The sequence below is a fragment of the Hemiscyllium ocellatum genome, chromosome 16 (genome assembly GCF_020745735.1).
Source record: "Hemiscyllium ocellatum isolate sHemOce1 chromosome 16, sHemOce1.pat.X.cur, whole genome shotgun sequence".
Classification (NCBI taxonomy): Eukaryota; Metazoa; Chordata; class Chondrichthyes; order Orectolobiformes; family Hemiscylliidae; genus Hemiscyllium; species Hemiscyllium ocellatum.
This window is the reverse complement of record NC_083416.1, coordinates 78,450,705-78,474,447: the sequence shown is the minus strand read 5'-3', so window position 1 is coordinate 78,474,447 and position 23,743 is coordinate 78,450,705. Positions and strand designations below refer to the sequence as shown.

General features: G+C 45.6%; 1 protein-coding gene across 1 annotated transcript in view; it reads left to right on the top strand.

The window, feature by feature from the left end:
• The window catches only part of apbb3 (amyloid beta (A4) precursor protein-binding, family B, member 3), a 77,253-nt gene that overhangs the window by 6,120 nt on the left and 47,390 nt on the right, over positions 1–23,743 (top strand). Inside the window, exon 2 of the mRNA XM_060836634.1 lies at positions 22,194–22,424. Within this exon, the coding sequence (XP_060692617.1) occupies positions 22,194–22,424 (231 nt within the window). The remainder of the gene's footprint in view (positions 1–22,193; positions 22,425–23,743) is intronic.

The window sequence follows — 23,743 nt, the reverse complement described above, 5'->3', positions numbered from 1 at the left end:
TCAGAGTCGAAAAGTGCAGTGCTGGAAAAGGACAGCAGGTCAGGCAGCATCCGAGGAGCAAGAGAATTGACATTTCGGACATAAGCCCTTCATCATTCTTGAGGAAGGGTTATTGCCCGAAATGTTGACTCTCCTGCTACTCTGATGCTGCCTGACCTGCTGTGCTTTTCCAATGCCACATATTTTGACTTCTATATTTTATGGTCCTATGGTAAAACAGAGAATTTGATCACTTATTTTATCACATAAAATCCTCACCTTTGTATTTTTGATTGTGGACTGAAATGGTAATAGGACTGAGGAAGAACCAAGGATAGTGGAAGGGATCACTGCAATTTTCAATTGAAAGCCATGGACAGTTATTGTCAGTGCTGTTCACACCTGCACCAGGGGGTGTATACAAAGTGAGGGTCAGACACAATAAGCAGCTGATTGGTCTGTGGAGTGAATGACCTGTTATCAATGACAAAGACCTTCTGCCTGCCAACAGCTATGTGATTGGCTCTCATTAGGTAGATAACTTGTGGATGTGAACAATACAACCAGAAGCCTTTGGCTCCTCTGGGGGTATGATGGACGGGATGATGTCTCTTTCAGTCCAGTTAAAAAAAACTAAAGCATAAAGAAAGCCTGTTTATTTTCCCCTGCCAAGTGGTGTCAATTGTAACCTTTAGCCAATGAGTCAGAGGCTTTATAATTTGTGAACCAATTGGTCTGCCTCACGTAAGGAAATAGAAATCACTTGAAAAGGGAGAGAGAGAAAAAGAGAGAGAGAGAGAAAAAGAAAGAAAGAAAGAAAGAAAGATAGATAGATAGATAGATAGATGAACAGGAAGTTCTGACAAATGAAAGGGTTATCTCACAAACCCCATGGACAGAACTATGCAACTTTCCTTTCAAATTTTCCTTCCACCCATAACACAAATATATTTTTGTCTGTTTGTGTTTGTCTGTATATGTGTGCAGAGGGTGTTTGCAAAGGATTCTATGTGACTTTATGTGGAGGGGAGCTCTGTGGGGGATTTCAAGACTAGGGGGCACAGTTTTAAGGTGGGAGGAGAGATTTAAAAAAGACGTGAGAGGCAAATGTTTTACACAGAGGGTGGTTCGGGTGTGGAATGAACTGCCTGTGGAAGTGATGGATGTGGGACATTTAAAAGGCATTTGGGTAAACACAGATTTATAACCTATGGAATTACATGTGGACAGTACATAGTTGTTTACCTATAGATAGAACCTGTTTATTTTTATTAAATAGCTATTCTTAGTAAGGGAGGTGATGGCTATTGGTATTATTGTTGGGCTGTTAATCCAGAGACCCAGATAATATTCTGAGCTAACACAGCAGATGGTGGAATTTGAATTCAATGATTGTTAGGAAAAACTCATCTGGTTCACGTATGACCTGCCATCCTTACCTGGTCTGGCCTACATGTGACTCCAAACCCACAGCAATGTGGTTGACTCTTCACGGAGTCCCTACAGCGTGGAAACAGGCCATTTTGCCCAACAAGTCCACACTGATCTTCCGAAGTGTGACCAATTCCTCTACCGTATATTTACCACTGACTAATGCATCTAGCTACACATCCCTGAACACTATAAACAGTTTAGCATAGCCAATTCACCTAACCTACACATCTTTGTGATTGTGGGAGGAAACTGGAGCACCCAGAGGAAACCCATGCAGTCACGTGGAGAACGTGCAAACTCCACACAGACAGTCACCCAAGGCTGAAATCGAACCCTGGTCCCCAGTGCTGTAAAGCAGCAATGCTAACCACTGAGCCACTATGCACCCCCCAGGTAATTAGGAATGAGTATTAATGCTGCCTAGTCAGTGATACCCATGGCCCATGAATGATTTTTAAAATAATATGGGTCAAAGTAAACCAAGTAAATTGGGGAACTTTGTGAACTTCAATTGAAATCTTTAACTTTTGATACAATTTGGGATTGGTGCAGCTTGATTTCCTGTTTGCCACACCAGCGAGGTGTGACAGATATAACAGTGAATGCGTTTCAAAAATACTTACAGGAAAAGCTGGTCCGACAATAGGAGAAAAAAAACAGAGTTAACATTCCAGGGCTCTGACCTTACATCACATCTTATTTCAGATTACCAGTGTCCTCACTCCAAATTCATTACTTAATTAGTCAAATTATGATGGGTATAGATAGAGATAATGGTAGTTGTCTTTTCCCCAGGGTGGGGGATTTCAAGACTAGGGGGCACAGTTTTAAGGTGGGAGGAGAGATTTAAAAAAGACGTGAGAGGCAAATGTTTTACACAGAGGGTGGTTTGGGTGTGGAATGAACTGCCTGTGGAAGTGATGGATGTGGGACATTTAAAAGGCATTTGGGTAAACACATAAATAGGAATGGTTTGGAGGGATATGGGCCAGGCGTAGCAGGTGGGACTAGTTTATTTTGGGATTATATTCGGCATGGACTGGTTGAACCAAAAGGTCTGTTTCTGTGCTGTATGACTCTTTAATTAATTTATTTATTAATTTATGCATAGAGACACTCACAGGTCCTTGAGTTCTAGCACCTATTTTTAAAATTGTTCCCTTTTTGTATAATGCCTCTCCATGTTCTTCCTATCGAAATGAATCACTTAACACTGCTCCATATTAAATTTCATCTGCCACTGTCTACCCATTTCACTATCCCCTCACAGTTTGCAATGTTTGTGAGTGTTGTTATCTGCAAGCTTTGAAATTTGTGCTCCAAAGACTGGATAGTTAATATAGACCCCCAGGCATTTGACCCCTGGGAATTTGACCATAAATGTTCCTCCAATCCAAAGGAAAGAACTACTAGGAATGAGGGGGGATGTGCTCTCATAAAAAAGTTCTAATAGGTCTGGACAGGGTAAACCCAGGAAGGAGGTTCCTGATGACCGGGGAGTCTAGAACCAGGGGTCACAGTCTAAGGATAGAGGGTAGGCAGTTTAGGACTGAGATAAGGAGAAATGTCTTCACCCAGAGAGTGAGGAGCCTGTGGGATTCTCTGCCGCAGCAAGTGGTTCAGGGCAAAGTGTTGAATGTTTTCAGGATGGAGCTAGATATCATTCTTCAGGCTGAAGGAAACATGGGTTTGGGGAGGAAGTGGGGACTGAGTCAGATGATCAACCACGATCACATTGAATAGTAGAGCAGGATAGAAGGGCTGAATGGCCTACCCCTGCTACTGTTTTCTTTGTTTTTGTATCTAAGACTCAATAATGATTTTGACAATTTCAGAGTATGACCTCTATGTTTCTTGTATTCACCACCCTCCCCAGACGGTGTGCGTGTTTTGTTGGTTTCGCTCTCCACAGAGCAGATCCATTTTCCTCTTTTCAAGCCTCATATTTACACCTATATCACACCTCCTTCGCTCCTTTACTGCCATTAATTATCTTTGTCTTTCCTTCAGGATACTCTCACAATGTGTTCCACTCGATCCTCCTACACCTCTGATAACTGCATTAAAACTGTCATTTTCCAATTCCAAACCAGAGTCCCACTCAAAGCATTAACTCTAGTTCCCTCCCCACAAATGCTGCCAGACCTGCGGAGTTTCTCCAGCACGTCCTAGTTTTATTTAAAAGAAACTATCTTCCATTCCCCACTCGGCCACACACCCATGTTGTGATAACTTCCCTCACGAGTGCGATATGTGACCCTGTATTAAATACCATTTGGAAATCTATGTACACCACATCGACTGCCTTATCTTCATCAATCTTCTCTGATACCTCTTCTAAAATCTCCAGCGATAGTCAAATATTATTCACCTTAAAAAAAAGTCTATGCTGGCTCTCCTTCATGAGGTTGTGTTTGACCAAGTGAGTTTTAATTTTCTCCTGATTTATTGTTTCCCAGAGGTTCTGCATTACTGAGATTAACTAGTCTGTAGCTGCTGGCCATATTCTCACATCCTTTTTGAACGAGAGTGTAAATATTTTCTCCAATCCCCCGGCATCATTCTGAGGTTATGGCCAGTACCTCTGCATCACCTTTTATTACTTGATAAATTATTAAATCAGCTTTACTTTTTACTTCTTATGCTAGTGAATCGATGAAGTCTTATTTTAAAGTTGATTAATTTAGATTAAATTAAAAGCTGAGCAGTATACTTACCTTAACCTCCTTTCTGTTTTTTCTCTCTCTAAGTAATGCGCATTCTGTCTCTCTCCTTCTCTCTCATTCTCTCTTCCATGATAATCTTTCCCCCTCTCACATTCACTCTCTCTTTCCAGCATCTCTCTCAACCTTTTCCTCTGTCTCCTCTCTCTGTCCTCCAAACCTTTCTTCCCCACATTGCCTCCCACATCTTTTCTATCTTACGCTCCTCTTTTCTCCATTTTATGCTCTCATCCCCTTTTTCCTCTTCCCACCCTCTTCTCTCTTTCATCCCTTTCCCCCCTCTCTCTATCCCCTCTCTCCCCCTTTTCTCTCTTGTTCCTGCTCCCCCATTTTCTTTTCTTTGTGCCCCTTCTCTCTCTCTCTCTCTCACACCCATCCTTTCTCTCTCCTGTTTCTCCCTCTCCACTCTCTTTCTTCTGTTCCTCCACAACTATCTCTTACCGACGTTCTTTCTCTTCCTCTTTTCCTTTCCTCTCTCCCTCTAGCCTTTCTTTCCGCATCCTCCCTCTCCTTCCCTCCATCCAATTCCACTCTCCTTCTCTCATCCCCATCTCTGTCTTCCCTCTCTTTCTCTCACCCCCTCTGGCCACCCTAACTTTCTTTCCCTCTCTTTCTTTTCCTTCTCTTTCTCTCTCTATATCCCCACCCCCCACTTTCCCTCATTTCTCACCCATCTACCTCTTCTCTCTTTCTTTCTCCACTCACCCTTTTTCTCTCCCTCTGTATCCCCCCCACTCTCTTTCCCTCCTTTTCTGACCTCTCCTCCACTTCTCTCTCCCCATCTCTCTCTTGCTGCTCTCTCTTTCTCTCTCCACCCCCCTCTCCTCTTGCTTTCTCTCTCCTCCCTCACCCCTTTTCTCCCCCTCTCTATTGTCCCCACCCTCTCGCTCCCTCCTTTTCTCACCTCTCCTCCACCTCTCTCTCCCCCTTGCTCTCCTTTCTCTCCCTCTCCCTGTCTCTGTGTTGATTGTGATGTCATGCTGCATTGTTTGCTGGTTTCTCAAGGTTATGTTGAGCGACAGCTGATTTTGTAATTGTGGGTTTTAATAAGCTGTTTGTTAAAACTTTAATAAAATAGATTACTACAATTGAGGCTCGTGGCACTATAGAGCTGGTGGATGTCTGTCGGGGGGTTGGTTCAGTTTGGTTCCAGGTGGTCCTGAACATGTGGGTTCTATCCCTGTGGTAGTCCATGGGGACTTGCCGTGTCCATCATTAATGTCAAGTTATATTTGACCTAGTCTGTCTTGCTAATGGAGGAAGATGTTATGGGTCTTTGTGGTCTGTGGCTTGCTACCTTCTGTCTGTGCATTTTCCCAGATGACCCCTGCCGGTAACTTATGGTGTTTACTGCTTCTGTTTTTACCGGTATGTGGGACTGGGTAAGGGTTATTTGAGACCGTTTGCTATCACCAGTCCTCCTTTGTCTTTGCTTTGTCTTGGGTCTATCCAGTGATTGGTGATGGAAAATACAGTACCATAGATTATCTACGGAAGAGTCTCTGTTCTTAGATAACAAGAAGCTGGATAGGCTGGGACCTTTTTCTCTGGAACGTACGTAGGAGGTTGAGGGGTGACCTTACACAGCTTTATAAAATCATGTGGGGCATAGATAAAGTGAACAATGGGGGTCTTTTCCCTACGGTGGGGGATTTCAAGGCTAGGGGGAGCATATTTTTAAGGTGAGAGAAGAATTATTTAAAAAAGACATGAGGGCAATTTTTTAACACAAAGTGCGGTTTGTGTGTGGAATGAACTTCCAGAGGAAGTGGTGGATGTGGTACAGTTACACCAATTAAAAGACATTTGAATAGATACAGGAATAGGAAAGGTTTGGAGGGATTTGGGCCAAGAGCAGGCAGGTGGGACTAGTTTAGTTTGGGATTATGGTTGGACCGAAGGGTCATTTTCATGCTGTATGACTCTATGATTCTTATGACTCAAGGCTTATTGCATGATAGTAATGAGTAGTATGACCATTTAGTCAGGCATACTGACTAGGACCTTAGGGAGCTGGAGTAGAACAGTTTCTGTCCATCCAAAAACTGAGAGTGACAGCAATAGAATGGGTGGAACCAAAGTAACATTAATAATAATCCCTTTAGCATGTTATCTTACATAACAATCCAGCTACATAACAATTTTCAGTCTGGGGGAAGTATTTGTGGTGTCCCTCGGGGTCTACTATTGAGATCATTGATTCTAATATACAGTATACCAACCTGAACTTAGTGCTTGGACCATAACATTGGACTATAATTTCAAAATGTGCAGGTGAGACAAAGCTTGGAAATATAGGAAAACATTGTTATGGAGGACATGGATGGGCTGGCAATGTGGGGTGACATTGGCCTAGTGGTATTAATGCTGCACTGTTAATCCAGAGACCAGGTTATGTTCCAGGGACCTAGGTTCAAATCCCACCACAGCAGATGGTGGAATTTAAATTCAGTAAAAATCTGAAATCATTAATGACCATGAAATCATTGTCAGGGAAAACCCATCTGGTTCCCTAATGTCCTTTAGGAAAGGAAACTGCTCTCCTGGTCTGGTCTACATGTGACTCCAGACCCACAGCAATGTGGTTGACACTTGACTGCCCTCTGGGCAATTAGGGATGGGCAATAAAATGCTGACCTAGCCAGAGATGTCCATAATCTGTGAATGAAAAGTAACGGGCAGGTGAAACTTGATGTGGAAACTTCTAAAGTGATTTGCTTTGGCCAGGAGATATTAAATAAATGGAATGATCGGGAATCCTGGAGCATAGAACCTGAGAGGTTTCAGTACACAACTCTACAAGGTGGCAAGGCGAGTTAGAAGGTTGTTGAAAGCTTTTTGAAGTCCAAGACATGGAGTAGAAAAGCAAACTGCTGGTTATGGTTCACATGGGGAGTTGGAGTTGCTCTGACAATTACATGCACATGCATGTTGCCCTAGATAGCGATGGTAGATATGCCATATAAACATATGTATGAAGGAGGAATGGGAATAGGTCATTCAGCCCATTAAGACTACTCCCCCATTTAATAAAATCATGACCAATCCGACTGTAACCTCCAACCTATGTTTCCATGCCTCACTGATAATCTTTTATTCCTCCCTTCCTCCTTATCAAGAATCAATTCACCTCTGCCTTAAAATAGGCAAAGATTGTGCTTCTACCATCTTTGATGATGAGGCTTCTGATCTTCTGAGAGAACAACTTTTTCTTCAATTCTGTTTTGTACGGGTGACCCCTAGGCTCTCCTGTAAGTGGAAACATCCTCTCCACATCCACACCGTTAAGACCCCTTAAGATTTTTGATGTTTCAATCAAGCTACCTCTTCCTTTTTGAAACAACAGTGGTTACAAGTCCGGCCTGTCTTAATGCTAGGAGGCATTTGGTACGCTTACCTGCATTGGTCAGAGCATTGAGTACAGGAGTTGCAATGTCATGTTACAGCCGTGGTAAGACAATGGTAAGGCAACATTTGGAATACTGTGTACAATTCTGAATGCCCTGTTATAGGAAGGATGTTATCAAACTGGAACGAGTGCAAAAAAAAGATTTTCAAGAATCTTACTGAGGCTGGAAGGCTTGAGTTATAAGGAGAGGCTGGATAGACTGGGACATTTTTCCTTGGACCATAGGGTTTACCTTATAGAGGAGCATAGATAAGGTGATTAGACAAGGTCTTTTCCCCACGGTACGGCAGTCCAAAGCTACAGGGCTTAGGTTTAAGGTGGGAGGGGAAAGCTTTAAAAAAGACCTGAGGGGCAATGTTTTCATGCAAAGGGTGGTGTGTGTAAGGGATGAGCTGCTGAAGTGGAAACAATTACGACATTTAAAAGACATTTGGACAGGTACATGAACAGGGAAGGTTTAGAGGGATATGGCCAAACGCAGGGAAATGGGACTAGTTCAGTTTCGGAAACCTGATTTGGCTGAGTTGGGCCGAATGGTCTGTTTCTGTGCTGTATGACTCTATGATTCTGTGTGCAATCTTTCCTCATATGAAAACCCCTCTAAACCTAGTGTAAAGCTGGTAAACCTCTGAACTTCTTCCAACTCATTGACATCCTTACTTAAATAATGTGACCAATTCAGTACCACAGATGTAGCCTGAATAACTGAAGCCATCAGCTGGCTGACTGGGCATCACTGCTGCTCTTGGTCTTGGCCATTGGCATGTGTTGGAACGATTTGCAAGTTGGTCCTAAACCTTTTTTGGTCAAGTTATGAATGCACTTTCCATGGCCATTCAGCCCTGAGGTGAGAACTGACCCAAGAGTTCCTTGCCCAGAGGCAAGGATGCTACCTACTGCACCTCAAAAGGTGTCATATGAGCAAGGGAGATCTGTTAAATATTTATTAATTGATAAAATATGTTAGGTAATAGAACCAGTGCAGATTCAATGGGCCAAATGGCCTCCTTCCAAATTGTACCAACTCTGTGATTCTGTGACTGTTGGTTACACTATGGCGGTGTACTCGCTGGACGAGAGGTTTTTGGCTCTGGGTTCAAATCCCATCGAATCAGCCAGTGGGATTTAAATTCAGCTGAATAAAATCTGCAGTTGAAAGCTAGTCTCAGAGAAGGTGGCTCCGTGGTTAGCACTGTTGCCTCACAATACCAAGGACTGGGGTTCAATTCCACCCTTGGGCAACTGGCAGTGTGGAGTTTGCACATTCTCCCCGTGTCTGTGTGGGGTTCCTCCAGGTGCTCTGGTATCCTCCCACAGTCCAAAAATGTGCAGGTCAGGGTGGATTGCCCATGCTAAATTACCCATTGTACAGGGACAGGGATGTGTAGGTGAGGTGAATTAGTCAGAAGTAAATGTAGGGAAATGGGTTTGGGTGGGATACTCTTCAGAGAATCGATGTGAACTTAGATTAGATTAGATTCCCTGCAGTGTGGAAACAGGCCCTTCGGCCCAACCAGTCCGCGCTGACCCTCCGAAGGGTAACCCACCCAGACCCAATTCACTCCGACTAATGCACCTCACACTATGGGCAATTTAGCATGGCCAGTTCACCTGATCTGCACATCTTTGAACTGTGGGAAGAAACCGGAGCACCCGGAGGAAACTCACGCAGACACGGGGAGAATGTGCAAACTCCACACAGACAGTTGCCTGAGGCTGGAATTGAACCTGTTACCCTGAGGCAGCAGTGCTAACCACTGAGACTGTGCCGCCCCACTTGTTGGGCTGAGGGGCCTGTTTCCACACTGTCAGGATCTAATTATAATTCTAAAACAGGTGACCCTGATCATCGATTGTCATAAAAACCCATCTGGTTCACTCATGTTCTTCGGGGAAGGACATCTGCCGTCTTTACCCAGTCTGGCCTACATGTGACTCCAGCTGCACAGCACCATGGTTGACTCTTATCTGCCCCCTGAAATGACCAAATAAGCCACTAAAGCCAAAGGCGATTGGGAATGGGCAAATAATCCCCAAATTCCATGGAAAAGAAAGAAATTAAGAGAGTTGTGGCCATTCCTGACAGCATGTTCTGGGAAGAGTGTCACAGCTTTTGAGTGGGTGCAGCTGAGAGTAAATGGCACAGCTCCATGCTTTAGTCACATGGCGAGACTATGAAATGGAAAAGATTTTCTTACAGCAGAATACATTAAGAGGAGATTTAATAAAGATGTTCTGAATCATTTAAGGTTTTGAGCAAGTGAATAAGGAAAAATCAGTTACTACTGGCTTCGTAACAAGAGGATGGAGATTTAGGCACAGAACGTAGAAAACACTAAAGTGATTGTCTCAGTTCTTTTGCCAATGAGGAGACATTGCTGCTACAGTGTTGTTGTGATCTGGAAGGAGCTGACTGAAAGGAGAGGAGAAGCAGGGTCAAATGTACTGTACGTAGGGAATTAGATAAATACTTAAAATGGGAAAGATGGTTGTCTCCTGGGAACTGGAATGGGGGACTAATTTAATAACTTCTTCAAAATGACCGACACAATTTGTAAATCGTCTTTCATGACCTCGATGCTTCCCAAAGCACTTTGAGGCTATTCAAATGTCGTGACAGCTGTAACTCAGGAAGGACAGCAACCAATTCGTTCACAGCAAGCTCCCTCAAACAGCCGTGTGACAATGTTCAGATAATTTACACAGGAACAGGAGTAGGCCATTCAGCCCCTCGAGCCTGTCCCACCATTCAATGAGATTGTGGCTGATTTGTGGCCTAACTCCAAATACCTGCCTTTGGCCCAGTTCCCTTAGTACCTTTACTTCACAAAAATGTATCTGTCTCAGATTTAAGCTTAACGACTGATCCAGCATTCACTGCAGTTTGTGGAAGAGAGTCTCAAACCTCTCCCACCCTCTGTGTGTGGAAGTGCTTCCTAACGTCTCTCCTGAACGGTCTGGCCCTCATTCTCAGACTGTGCCCCCTAGCTTGAGAATCCCCAACCAGCAGGAATCGCTGAACTTTATCCTCCGTCTTTTCCTGTTAATATCTGTAAGTGTTCGGTCAGATCACTCTGTAACCTTCAAAATTGTGGAGAAAACAGGCCTAAGTTTTATAATTGCAAATGTGTTGCTGGTCAAAGCACAGCAGGCCAGGCAGCATCTCAGGAATAGAGAATTCGACGTTTCGAGCATAAGCCCTTCATCAGGAAGTTTTATAATGTCTCCTCATAACGTAACCCCTGAAAACCAGGTACCATTCTTGCAAACTTATGTTGTACTCCCTCCGAGGCCAGTCTCTCCTCCCTGGGTGTGATGCCCATATCTGCTCACAGTATCCCAAATGGGGTTAACCAGGGTTTTGTCTCACTCCTGAATCTGTATACTCCAGTCCTGGAGATATTAATGCCAGCATTCTATTAGCTTTCTTGATTATTTTCTGCATCTATTCATGACATTTGAAAGATCTATGCACTGACCCCCAAGTTTCTTTGGACATCCTCTGAATTTAACTTTATACATTATCCTGATTGGTCCTTTCTTGTTCCAAAATGGGTAAGCTGACACTTGCTTCATGTTGAGGAATAGATATTGACTAGGGCGGCATGGTGGCACAGTGGTTAGCACTGCTGCCTCACAGCGCCAGGGACCTGGGTTCAATTCCCACCTCAGGCGACTGACTGTGTGGAGTTTGCACGTTCTCCCCGTGTCTGCATGCGGGTCAGGTGAATTGGCCATGCTAAATTGCCCATAGTGTTAGGTAAGGGGTATATGTAGGGGTAGGGGTATGGGTGGGTTGCGCTTCGGCAGGTTGGTGTGGACTGGTTGGGCCGAAGGGCCTGTTTCCACACTGTAAGTAATCTAATCTAAAAACACCCCTGCTCTTTAGAATCATAGAATCCCTGCAGTGTGGAAGCAGGCCATTCAGCCCATATTGACCCCCTCCAAGACCCAACCCATAACCCCACATTTCCCATGGCTAACCCGCACATCCCATGGACACCATGAGCAATTTCCCATGAGCAATTTCCCATGGCCAATCCACTTAACCTGCACATCTTTGGACTGTGGGAGGAAACTGGAGCACCCGGAGGAAACCCACATGGACACGGGAGAATGTACAAACTCCACACAGACAGTCACCTGAAGCTGGAATCAAACCCAGGTCCCTGGCGCTGTGAGGTAGCAGTGCTAACCACTGAGCTACCATGTGCCACATGTCATGTGATTTTTGTTTTCTATTTATCTGGAAGGGTGGGGGGGAGCGGGCAGTTCATTGCAAAAAGTATTTCTGATGATGTTGTGCTGCTGTGATCTGATGGACTGACAATCTGAATCATTATTCCTGTGTCTCTGGACTAACGAAGGGTTTGAACATGTAGCCTCCTGACTCTGTTAGTACTCCCCACTGAAGCACAGCCTGCTGACTGTTGGATTTGAGACCAAAATATTTTCTAAAATGGTCCCTAATGTCCTCTTCTTTCACTCACCCAAAGCCTGACGAAAACCCATGCTAGGCCGCACTTGATCTCTGCTTCCTAATCTGTTTCATTAGCTGTGTCTAGGTACCTATGTTGTCACCTTGTTTCCACAATACATTATAATATGGATAACAGCATGCAGAGAGAGACAGAGTGTGTGTGTGATGGGTCTGGAATGATTCATTTGCCTCCTGAATTCCCTTTTCACAGCTGCAACTCTCAGATTTCATTTGATTGGCTTTTGGCTCCAGACAGAACAGCACAGTGTAGAATGCTTGGAGCAGTGTCTAAATTTAGCTTTGACGTTTTTGCTGAGAGAGAGAGAGAGAGAGTGTGTGTGTGTGTGTGTGTGTGTGTGTGAGAGAGAGAGAGAGATAGTGAGAGAGCCAGGCAGTGTGGTGAAGTGGCTGACTGCTGTTTGGTCAGAGAGGCAGAATAGAGAGCAGGTTTGTCGTTGGGGCTGATCTGTGAAGTGTTACATTTCAGCACGTCCTTCTGATAGGACCACACAGGGCAGTGCTGTGAACATCCCACTGTCAGGTCTGATAAAACCGAGATTGGATCGCATCCCTCTCTGTGTCATTGCCATTGCAATGTCTGACCCAGCTCCTATCCCTCTCTGCCACACACATTTTCACACTCATGCTCTCTGTCACACACTCTCTGACCCACTCCCATCCCTCTCTCTGTCACACTCACACTCTCTGTCACACACACTCTCACACTTAAACACTCTCTGTCACGCTCTGATGTCCAGCTCCTTCCTGTTGGATTTCAGGGAGAGTTGTCTGATTTTGGAAGTTGACCATTCACTAGGAATTTTCAGATTATTTGTTGAGTTTAGTAAGAAGCAACAATTCAGGTCTGACACATTAGTTAGAATAAGAGAGAAAAGCACGTGACCCAGAATGGATTGAAGATGGAGGCAGCATCCTTGTCTTCAACTGAAAGCTCCCAGTCCTTGTTCCCCCCTCTCTCAGTCCCTGTTCCCACCCTCTTCTGGTCCCTGTTCCATCCACTCCCAGTCCATATTCTCCACCTCTCCCAGTCCATATTCCACATCCCCCCCTCTCGATCTATCCTGGCCCCTCCCCCGATCCCTGTTCACGCCCTCTCCTGGTCTCTCTGCCCCCTTCTCTCGGTCCATATTCCCTCCTCTCCTGGTCTCTGCTTCACCCCCACCGGTTCTTGCACCCCTCTCTCCTGGTTCCTCTTCCCCCCTCTCTCGGTCCCTTTCTCATCTGAAGAGGTTGGCCATGTGACAAGGACTGACCTCTGACCCCGAGCATTTGTAATTATCCCTGGTTTTGAGGCTCTGGTAGGTTGCATTGTGTTAGTCACCCATGTGATTGCTTCTAGTTAATGAACACAGGATAATTACGTCAAAATAGTTGTTGCTCCCGTCTGCACCCCCTTGAGGTCAACTGTCAGTTTGTAGCACAGACCCTTCTCCGTTTCCAAAACAACATGGGGGCAAGGCAGCAGCCATCTTGTAACCCATGTGACCTTTATCGTTAACCCACTGTTTGCCCTTGGTTGTTAGCCATTTCTTTATATTTAGACACATAAAGAGAGGGTCACAGCTGTCTCCACTAGATTTACTCAAAGATTCGAACTTTGCAATAGGACAATAGGAGAATGAGGGTCCCCGGTTCTAACAGTGAGGACCTTAATTAAAAACAGAAAATACTGAAAGAGCAAAAATGCTCTCCCTTTCTAGTCTCATTTCCAGCATCGTTTTTTCCTCTTTCTCATTACCATTGCATTTCCATAGCACCTCTCACGAGCCCAAAGTGTACCTGACAGCTTTCTAGCCAATTAGATCCTGTTTAAAGTGACTGGGTACCGTGCAGGCTAATCCACGCACAGCACACTCCCACATGGTCACTGTTTTGAAGTGTTTTCTTATTGAGGGGTAGATATTGTTAAGAATATTAGGGAGAACTTCCTGCTTTTGGAATCCTAGAATGAGACTATAAGAAATAGGAGCAGGAGAAGGCCATTCAGCCCATTGAGCCTGCTCTGCTGTTCAATAGGATCATGGCTGATCCACCACTGCTCACGTTCACTTTCCTGCCTTTGCTCTGTACCCATGATTCCCCGACTGATCAACAATCTCCCCACCTCAGCGTTAATCGTACACGGGGACCCTGCTCCCACAGCTTCCCCGACTGATCAACAATCTCCCCACCTCAGCGTTAATCGTACACTGGGACCCTGCTCCCATAGCTCTCTGTGGCAAAGGGTTCCAAAGACTCAACTTTCTGAGAGAAGAAATTTCTCCTCATCTCCATCTTAAATTGGTGTCCCTTTATTCTGGGACTATACCCTTTAATCTCCCATAAATGGGACAGCGCAGGAGGCCACTCAGCCCAACACCTCCGTGCCTCTTTTCAAATGATTGGGCCAATAATCTTTTAGGTTTGCTCGAGAGAGAGAGCAGGGACAGCCTCAGTTTCGCATCTCATTTGTAAATGACAGTGTGGCACACCCCTCAGTACAGCAACAGCCAGGATTTGGTGCTCAGCTCCCTGGAGTTTCCGGGAATGTTGTGACCCAGATGTAAGCCCCAAGTGTTCTTTATCAAAGGAAGGATTACAGAGAATGCCTATCGCTGCTGCAATGGCCTGGCCAATAAGAACCTGAGATTGACCTTGAACAGCTTCTGTTGCATTCTATGCCAACTATTCCAGCCAATCAGCACTCTCTTCTGAATTGAATAGAATTTATTGTCACTTGTAGTGAGGTGAAAAATGTGTTGCTGGAAAAGCGCAGCAGGTCAGGCAGCATCCAAGGAGCAGGAGAATCGACGTTGCGGGCATAACGTGTACTGAGGCACAGTGAAAAGCTTTGTCTTGCGAGCAATACAGGCAGAATACAGAATTCAGTCGCATAAATAAGTAAATAATAGGTAAACGGCAGCAAAAACAAAAACACATTAGAAATTTAGATTCTCGTGTGCCAGTCCTGATGAGTACAAGGTGAAATGGCTTTGACTTTGTGTCTCATTTGGACAATGTCAAAGCTCTGTCCCACGACCAAGCCTGAACACACGCACCAGCAGGTTCAGGAACAGCTACTACCCGGCTGTTATTAGACTGATGAATGGACTTTCTAGCCTCAAATAATGTTGACCTTGCTAACGTCGATCTTCCCTACTGCACACCCTGTAGGCCTCTGTCTCAGTCTCTTTGATCTGTACATCCTTGCTTCCTATGATCTGCCTGTACTGCTCGTAAACAAAGCTTTTCACTGTACTTTGGTAAACGTGACAATAAATCAATCAATCAAGTAAATACGCAAGAGTCAAAAATAGAAGTTGCTGGAAAAGCTCAGCAGGTCTGGCAGCATTTGTGGAGAGAAATCAGAGTGAACGTGTTGGGTCCAAGTGACCCTTCCTCAGAACTCAAATAAGTGAGAGTGTTTAACCACAAGTGCAGGCTGACTGATCCAGGTTCAGTTATTATTGTTTTGCCTACACAGCCCTTCTCTCCAAGCCCACGCTTCACGCAAGCCAATTCCACGGTTATTAACTCAAGTAGAATTTTAATGTCGTGTGGCTTTTCTTGAAATGTGTGTGCTTAACCCAGCTGTGAAGTGCCAATTAAAGCTTTTAATGGGAACTCTATGAAGAGCAGCACAGCCTCCTTGTGATAGCTGAGCATCGGGTTTGTGTAATGCTGCCTTGGATAGTGCAGAGGACACTTGTAACAGCCACACAGCTTCGGACCAGGGGATCCGACTGAGGTCTTAACTCTCTGGGAGATCAGGGATTTTAGATTTGTTTGTGGAACACAGAAGAGATGTTCTTACTCTTCCTGGCCCCAGTAAAGGAACGTTTCCTGGAAACCCTGGGCCTCACCCATCTCTCATTCCTGATGAAGGGCTCTGGCCTGAAACGTCGAATTTCCTGTTCCTTGGATGCTGCCTAACCTGCTGTGCTTTAACCAGCAACACATTTTCAACTCTCACCCATCTCTGCCAGTGAATGGAAGGTTCGTGACGTGGTATAAAAACAACAATCCCTCCCTCACTGTCAGCAAAACGAAGGAGTTGGTCATTGGCTTCAGGAAGTGGAGTGGAGTGCATGCCCCTGTCTTTATCAATGGTGCTGAGGTGGAGATGGTTGAGATCTTCAAGATCCTAGGAGTAAATATCACGAACAATCTGTCCTGCTCCAACCACATCAATGCTGCAGACAAGAAAGCACAACAACCTACCTGCTTCTTCAGGAGGCTATCCAAATTCAGTATGACTGCAAGGTCCCTTACCAATTTTTATAAATGCACCAAAGAAAGCATCTTATCTGGGTGTATCACAGCTTGGTATGACAACTGTTCTGCACAAGACCACCAGAAATTACAGAGAGTAGTGAACACAGCTCAGTCCATCACACAAATCAACCTTCCTTCCACTGAGTCTGAACGCACTTTCCACTGTTTCGGCAAAGCTCCCAACCTAATCCAAGGCTCCCCCCGCAACCCCGGTTATACTCCCTTCCATTGGGCAGGAGATATGAAAGTTTGAAAACATGTACCAACAGATTCAAGAACAGCTTCTTCCCTGCTGTTATCAGCCTTGAGAATGGACCTCTCATATAGTAGAGTTGATCTTTCTCCACACCTTCTCTGCAGCTGTAACACTATATTCTGCATTCTGTTTGACTACCCTGATGTAAGGTATGATTTGCCTGGATAGCACACAAAACAATACTTTTCACTGTAATTCAATACATGTGACAAAATAAATCAAATCAGTGATTTCATTAAATTTTAGAGCAGACCTGATGGGCTGCTCTCAGTGAAGGGGTTGGAATAAACAATGGGACAGAACTGATGCCTCGGTCATAATGATTCGAAGCTTTTATGGTGTAATTGTGTTCAGTTCAGGATAAAGTATTTCAGGAGGAATATATCAGTTCAGGAACATGTGCAGTTCACTTCATTTGCCAGATTAGCAAAGGGTTACATTTTGAAGCCAGATAAAGTGAGATCAACTGGAGTTTCCTTGAGTCTAGATTAGAGTGGTGCTGGAAAAGCATATCAGGTGTGATTCTCCTGCCCCTCGGATGCTGCCTGACCTGCTGTGCTTTTCCAGCACCACTCTAATCTAGACTCTGATTTCCAGCATTTGCAGTACCACTTCTGCCTAGTGGAGTTTCCTTGAGCAAAGACCGTTAGTTTAATTGAGATGGCCCAACAAGTCCACACCAACCCTCTGAAGAGCAACCCACCTAGACCCATTCCCCTACATTCGCTCCTGACTAATGCACCTAACACTACAAGGAATTTAGCATGGCCAATTCACCTAACCTGCACATCTTTGGACTGTGGGAGGAAACCGGAGCACCCAGAGGAAACCCACGTAGATACAGGGAGAATGTGCAAACTCCACACAGACACATGCCTGAGGCGGGAATTGAACCAGGGTCCCTGGCGCTGTGAGGCAGCAGCGCTAACCACTGAGCCACCGTGCTGCCCCCAGTCAGGGCCTGTTTGGTTGATCACAGGAAGAATGTCAATTTAGGGTGAGTCTAGGTTTTGTTAGTTTAGAGGGTACATGGGCTGCAGGAGGGGATATTTATTTTTCTTGGTTCACAGGATGTGGACGTTGCTAGCATTTACTGTCTGTCCCTAGGTGCCCCTTAAGAAGATGACAAAAAGGGGGAGGAAGTGAGGACTGCAGATACAGGAGATCAGAGTCAAACACTGTGTTGCTGGAAAAGCACAGCCAGTCAGGCAGCATCCGAGGAGCAGGAGAGTCGATGTTTCGAGCATATCCTCTTCACCTTCTTCTTCCTGATGAAGAGCGATCCTCCTGCTCCCCGGATGCTGCCTGACCAACTGGGCTTTTCCACACTTGTTGCCTCTTGAGAAGGTGGGGGGTGGGCTGCCTTGTTGAATCATTGCAGCCCATGTGCTGTTTGTTGACCCACAATGCCATTAGGCAGGGAATTCCAGGATTTTGATCCAGTGAAGGAACAGTGATATATTTCCAACTCAGGATGGCAAGTGGCTTGGGGGGGGGTACTTGCTGGGTATGGTATTCTCATGTATCTCTGTCCTTGTCTTTCTGGAGTCCATGATAGGGTTTAGCGCATTATCTGATGTTGTCCCCTTAGACTGTTTATTGCTGCTGTGCTGTGCAACTGAACATGGATGCTTTTTTTTAAGGCTTGCAAATCAGTAGATAAAGGAAAGAACTGGCTGTTCAAAATATCTCTTGGCAAATTAGTATAATTCTGTGCCAATTCAGTGTTATCTATGTAACAGATGTTCAGCACCTTTGCAGTTGTTAGAGAGGGTCATATGGACTCTCAGGTTTCTCTCTCGAGTTACTTGCTGTGTCATGTTGCTGAGCTACTCTCTGGATTTGATGGATGGATATGGGTTGCCATGGAAACTGTTGATCTGGGACTGAAAGGCAGAGGTTGTGCTTGGACCACCATCAGCCAAAGCTAGTTGGTCACCATTTTATCAATACTTGACACTTTGGGCTCTTGTTGCATGGTGGTAGTGTTGCTACCTCTGAACCAGGGGATGCCGGTTCAAATCCGACCTGCTCCAGAGGTTATAATAGACAATAGACATTAGGTGCAGGAGTAGGCCATTCTGCCCTTCGAGCCTGCACCAGCATTCAGTATGATCATGGCTGACCATCCTTAATCAGTATCCTGTTCCTGCCTTATCTCCATAACCCTTGATTCTACTGTCCTTGAGAGCTCTATCCAACTCTTTCTTAAATGAATCCAGAGACTGGGCCTCCACTGCCCTCTGGGGCAGAGCATTCCACACACCCACCACTCTCTGGGTGAAGAAGTTTCTCCTCATCTCTGTCCTAAATGGACTACCTAATATTTTTAAGCTGTGTCCTCTGGTTCGGCACTCACCCATCAGCAGAAACATGTTTCCTGCCTCCAGAGTGTCCAATCCTTTAATAATCTTATATGTCTCAATCAGATCCCCTCTCAGTTTTCTACACTCAAGGGTATATTAGTCCAGTCACTCCAGTCTTTCAACGTAAGGTAGTCCTGCCATTCCAGGAATTGACCTCGTGAACCTACGCTGCACTCCCTCAATAGCCAGAATGTCTTTCCTCAAATTTGGAGACCAGAACTGCACACAATACTCCAGGTGTGGTCTCATCAGGGCCCTGTACAGCTGCAGAAGAACCTCTTTGCTTCTATACTCAATCCCTCTTGTTATGCTATTAGCCTTCTTCACTACCTGCTGTACCTGCATGCTTACCTTCATTGACTGGTGTACAAGAACACCCAGTTCTCTTTGTACTGCCCCTTTACCTAAATTGATTCCATTGAGGTAGTAATCTGCCTTCCTGTTCTTGCCACCAAAGTGGATAACCATACATTTATCCACATTAAACTGCATCTGCCATGCATCTGACCATTCACCTAACTTATCCACGTCACCCTGTAATGTCCTAACATCCTCCTCCCTGCCACCCAGCTTAGTATCATCAGCAAATTTGCTAATGTTATTACTAATACTATCTTTTACATCATTAATATATATTGTAAAAAGCTGCGGTCCCAGCACTGATACCTGCGCAATCCCACTGGTCACTGCCTGCCATTCCAAAATGGAGCCGTTTATCACTACTCTTTGTTTCCTGTCAGCCAACCAACTTTCAATCCAAGTCAGTACTTTGCCCCCAATACCATGCGCCCTAATTTTGCTCACTAACCTCCAATGTGGGACTTTATCAAAAGCTTTCTGAAAGTCCAGGGACACTACATCTACTGGATCTCCCTCATCCATCTTCAGAGTTACATCCTCAAAACATTCCAGAAGATTAGTCAAGCATGATTTCCCCTTCATAAATCCATGCTGACTCTGACCTATCCTGTTACTACTATCCAGATGTGTCGTAATTTCATCCTTTATAATCCACTCCAGCACCTTTCCCACCACTGAGGTCAGACTAACTGGTCTATAATTTCCTGCTTTCTCTCTCCCACATTTCTTAAAAAGTGGTACAACATTAGCCACCCTCCAATCCGCAGGAACTGATCCTGAATCTATCAAACTCTGGAAAATAATCACCAACGCGTCCATGATTTCTCGAGCCACCTCCTTCAGTACCCTGGGATGTAGACCATCTGGCCCCGGGGACTTATCAACCTTCAGACCTAACAGTCTCTCCAACACCAATTCCTGGCAAATGTAAATTCCCTTCAGTTCAGGTCCTTCAGCCACTGTTACCTCAGGGAGATTGCTTGTGTCTTCCCCAGTGAACACAGATCTGAAGTACCAATTCAATTCTTCTGCCATTTCTTTGTTCCCTGTAATATATTCCCCTGTTTCTGTCTTCAAGGGCCCAATTTTAGTCTTAACCATTTTCTTGCCTTTCACATACCTAAAAAAGCTTTTACTATCCTCCTTTATATTTTTGGCCAGTTTACCTTCGTACCTTATTTTTTCTATGCGTTTTTCCTTCTTAGTAATCCTTTGTTGTTCTTTAAAAGCTTCCCAGTCCTCCACTTTCCCACTTATCTTTGCTACATTATACTTTTTCTCTTTTAACTTTATATGTTTCTTAACTTCCCTCGTCAGCCACGGCCACCCATGCCTCCTCCTGGGATCTTTCTTCCTTTTTGGAATGAACTGATCCTGCATCTTCTGCATTATACACAGAAACATCTGCCATTGTTCCTCCACTGTCATCCCTGCTAGGGTATTGCACCATTGAACTTTGGCCAGCCCCTCCCTCAGAGCTCCATAGTTCCCTTGATTCAACTGAAATATTGTCACATCCAATTGTACCCTCTGAACCATCTGAACCAGTTTGATTAGAAAGTATCTGAAATACTCTAAAGGTGACATAGAATAATATTGCTGGAGGAGGCCATTCGGCCCGTTATTCACAAGCTGGGTCCAGTTGAAAAAAGCAATTCAATTAATCTTACTTGCTTCCCTCTCCTATGGTAATGGTTCTAATAAGGCGCTGCTCATTGGGGATTTCTGTGGGTTAAATTATTTCAAGCAGTAAAACCCATTGCAGATTCTGAAGCATTACATTAAAGTAACTGTGTGCGCAGTTTTCAAACTAACCAGAAGGCAGAGTCACAGCATTGCCTACAGAGAGTCCTTACATGTCAGCTCTCTTCCAGGCAAGGTACATATCTAACAATCATCTTTCCCTGAAAATAATAACTCTTTTGCAAATATTTACTCATTTCCTTTTGAAAGATGTTATTGAAATTGTACCCGTGTCACTCCTGTGCCTTGTAGATGATAACAACTTGTGTTAAAAAAGGAATTCTCCCCACTTCCCCAACACTGCACCAGTGGTGAAGGGAGTGAATGTTGAAGGTACTGGATAGAATACTGCTCAAATGGGTTCTTTTGTCCTCCCCACTGCCCTCCCCATTGCCCTCCCCACTGCCCTCCCCACTGCCCTCCCCATTGCCCTCCCCACTGCCCTCCCCACTGTCCCTCCCCACTGCTCTCCCCACTGCCCTCCCCACTGTCCTCCCCACTGTCCCTCCCCACTGCCCTCCCCATTGCCCTCCCCACTGCCCTCCCCACTGTCCCTCCCCACTGCCCTCCCCACTGTCCCCCCACTGTCCCCCCCACTGCCCTCCCCATTGTCCTCCCCATTGCCCTCCCCACTGTCCCTCCCCATTGCCCTCCCCACTGCCCTCCCCACTGCCCTCCCCACTGCCCTCCCCACTGCCCTACCCATTGTCCTCCCCATTGTCCTCCCCACTGTCCTCCCCACTGTCCCTCCCCACTGCCCTCCCCATTGCCCTCCCCACTGTCCCTCCCCACTGCCCTCCCCCTCCCCACTGCCCTCCCCATTGTCCTCCCCATTGCCCTCCCCACTGTCCCTCCCCACTGCCCTCCCCATTGCCCTCCCCACTGCCCTCCCCACTGTCCCTCCCCACTGCCCTACCCATTGTCCTCCCCATTGTCCTCCCCACTGCCCTCTCCACTGCCCTCCCCACTGCCCTCCCCACTGCCCTCCCCACTGTCCCTCCCCACTGCCCTCCCCATTACCCTCCCCACTGCCCTCCCCACTGCCCTCCCCACTGTCCCTCCCCACTGCCCTCCCCATTGTCCTCCCCACTGCCCTCCCCACTGCCCCCTAAGCATTGTGTTCTAGATTGTCACTTGGTGTGTTTGTGTTTTCTCGCTGCATTTGCAGACAATCTGTGGAATGACCAAGCCCTGGAGATAGACCCAGACCTCCCCCCAGGCTGGAGAACGATTCGGGACACAAGCGGGACATATTATTGGCATGTACCAACTGGCACTACTCAATGGCAGCACCCAGCATGCACATCCGATGTCAGCCTGGACTCTGGGAAGTTGTCGACTGCCCTGTCACCAACCCTGGAGCACGAGGTGAGAGATAAAGACGGGAAAGCTCAAAGGAGCAGTTGGACTATTTTCGAGCAAGTTGTAGATTTCATTCATTGGGTTGAGTGCTGGTGTACGTGTTAATATGGGTGAGTGTGTGTGCAAGTGAGTAAGTAAATGACTGAGTTTGTGTGTATGTCAATGTGAGTGTGTGTGTGTGTGTGTGTGTGTGAGTGTGTGTGTGTGTATCACTGTGAGTGTATGTGAGAGTGTGTTTGTATGGGTCTGTGTGAGTGCATGAGGGTCTCAGTGTGACTGTATGTGTCATAGAGTACTTAAGCCAGTGTGTGTGTGAGAGTCAGTGTTTGAGTGTGTGTCTGTGCTAGTGTATGAGCGAATGTGTATGAACCCATGTGAGTGAGTGAGTGAATGAATGTACGTCCACCTGTGTCAGTGCCATTGTGACTGTGCATGTGTGTTAGTAGTTACTAAGTGGATGCAAATTTTCTGTGCGAGCTATCAGTCTAATTAATGAATGTTTCTCTGTGTCAGTGTGGAAGGTGTAAGGTAGCTGTCTGGCAATTTCTGGGGAACTATGTGCAGATATCTGAGTGTAACTTTCCCCCTGTTTCTGATTGTCGCAGGCTGTTACTCCAGGAGCTGCTGCAGTACACCATCTGCCTCGGGGAGGGAAGTTCGAGAGCTCAATGCCAGCTTCGTCATCGATAAACCTGAGGTGAGACAGTGCAGTTCCAGTCTCTGCTGGTTGGGAACTGGGGTATTAATTCTGAATGCAGACTCCAGAGACAGCTCCACTCAGTGACGGGCCAGTGTCAGGATTCTGCAATGCCTCTACCTCGAAAGAAAATAAATGAACTGAGAAAATTGGATGGTATGTCTTCTGCGAACGTGTCAGTTTATCAGACAGTTTAACAACATGACACAGGCTGAAGGATCCAGTCTCTAGCAGTCAATTGAGGTAGAGCTGCTGAATGGTGGCAGTTTAATGGTGGAACTTACCTCAAGACATGGAATCATTGACAACTTGTAGTACGGGGACAGGCCATTTGTTCCATCATTTCCACAGCAAATAAGAAGAGCATCCAGACTAATCCAACTTTTTCTGCTCTGGCTCCTTTAGGGTATGGCACCTCAGGAGTACATGGTCTAAGTAGTTTTTAAATATAATGAAGGTTTCTCCCTCTGCCACTCCTTCAAACAGCACATTCTCTCTGGGTAAAACACTTTCTCTTCAGTAACCTGCAATCTTTCCATCAATTAGTTTGAAACTAAGTGGTTTTTCATTAGCACAGGAATGTGGGGCAGAATTAAGCCATCAGTGTATGTTCGATCACCATATTTTCATAAGGGTCCTGTCTCCTCACCTACCCAATG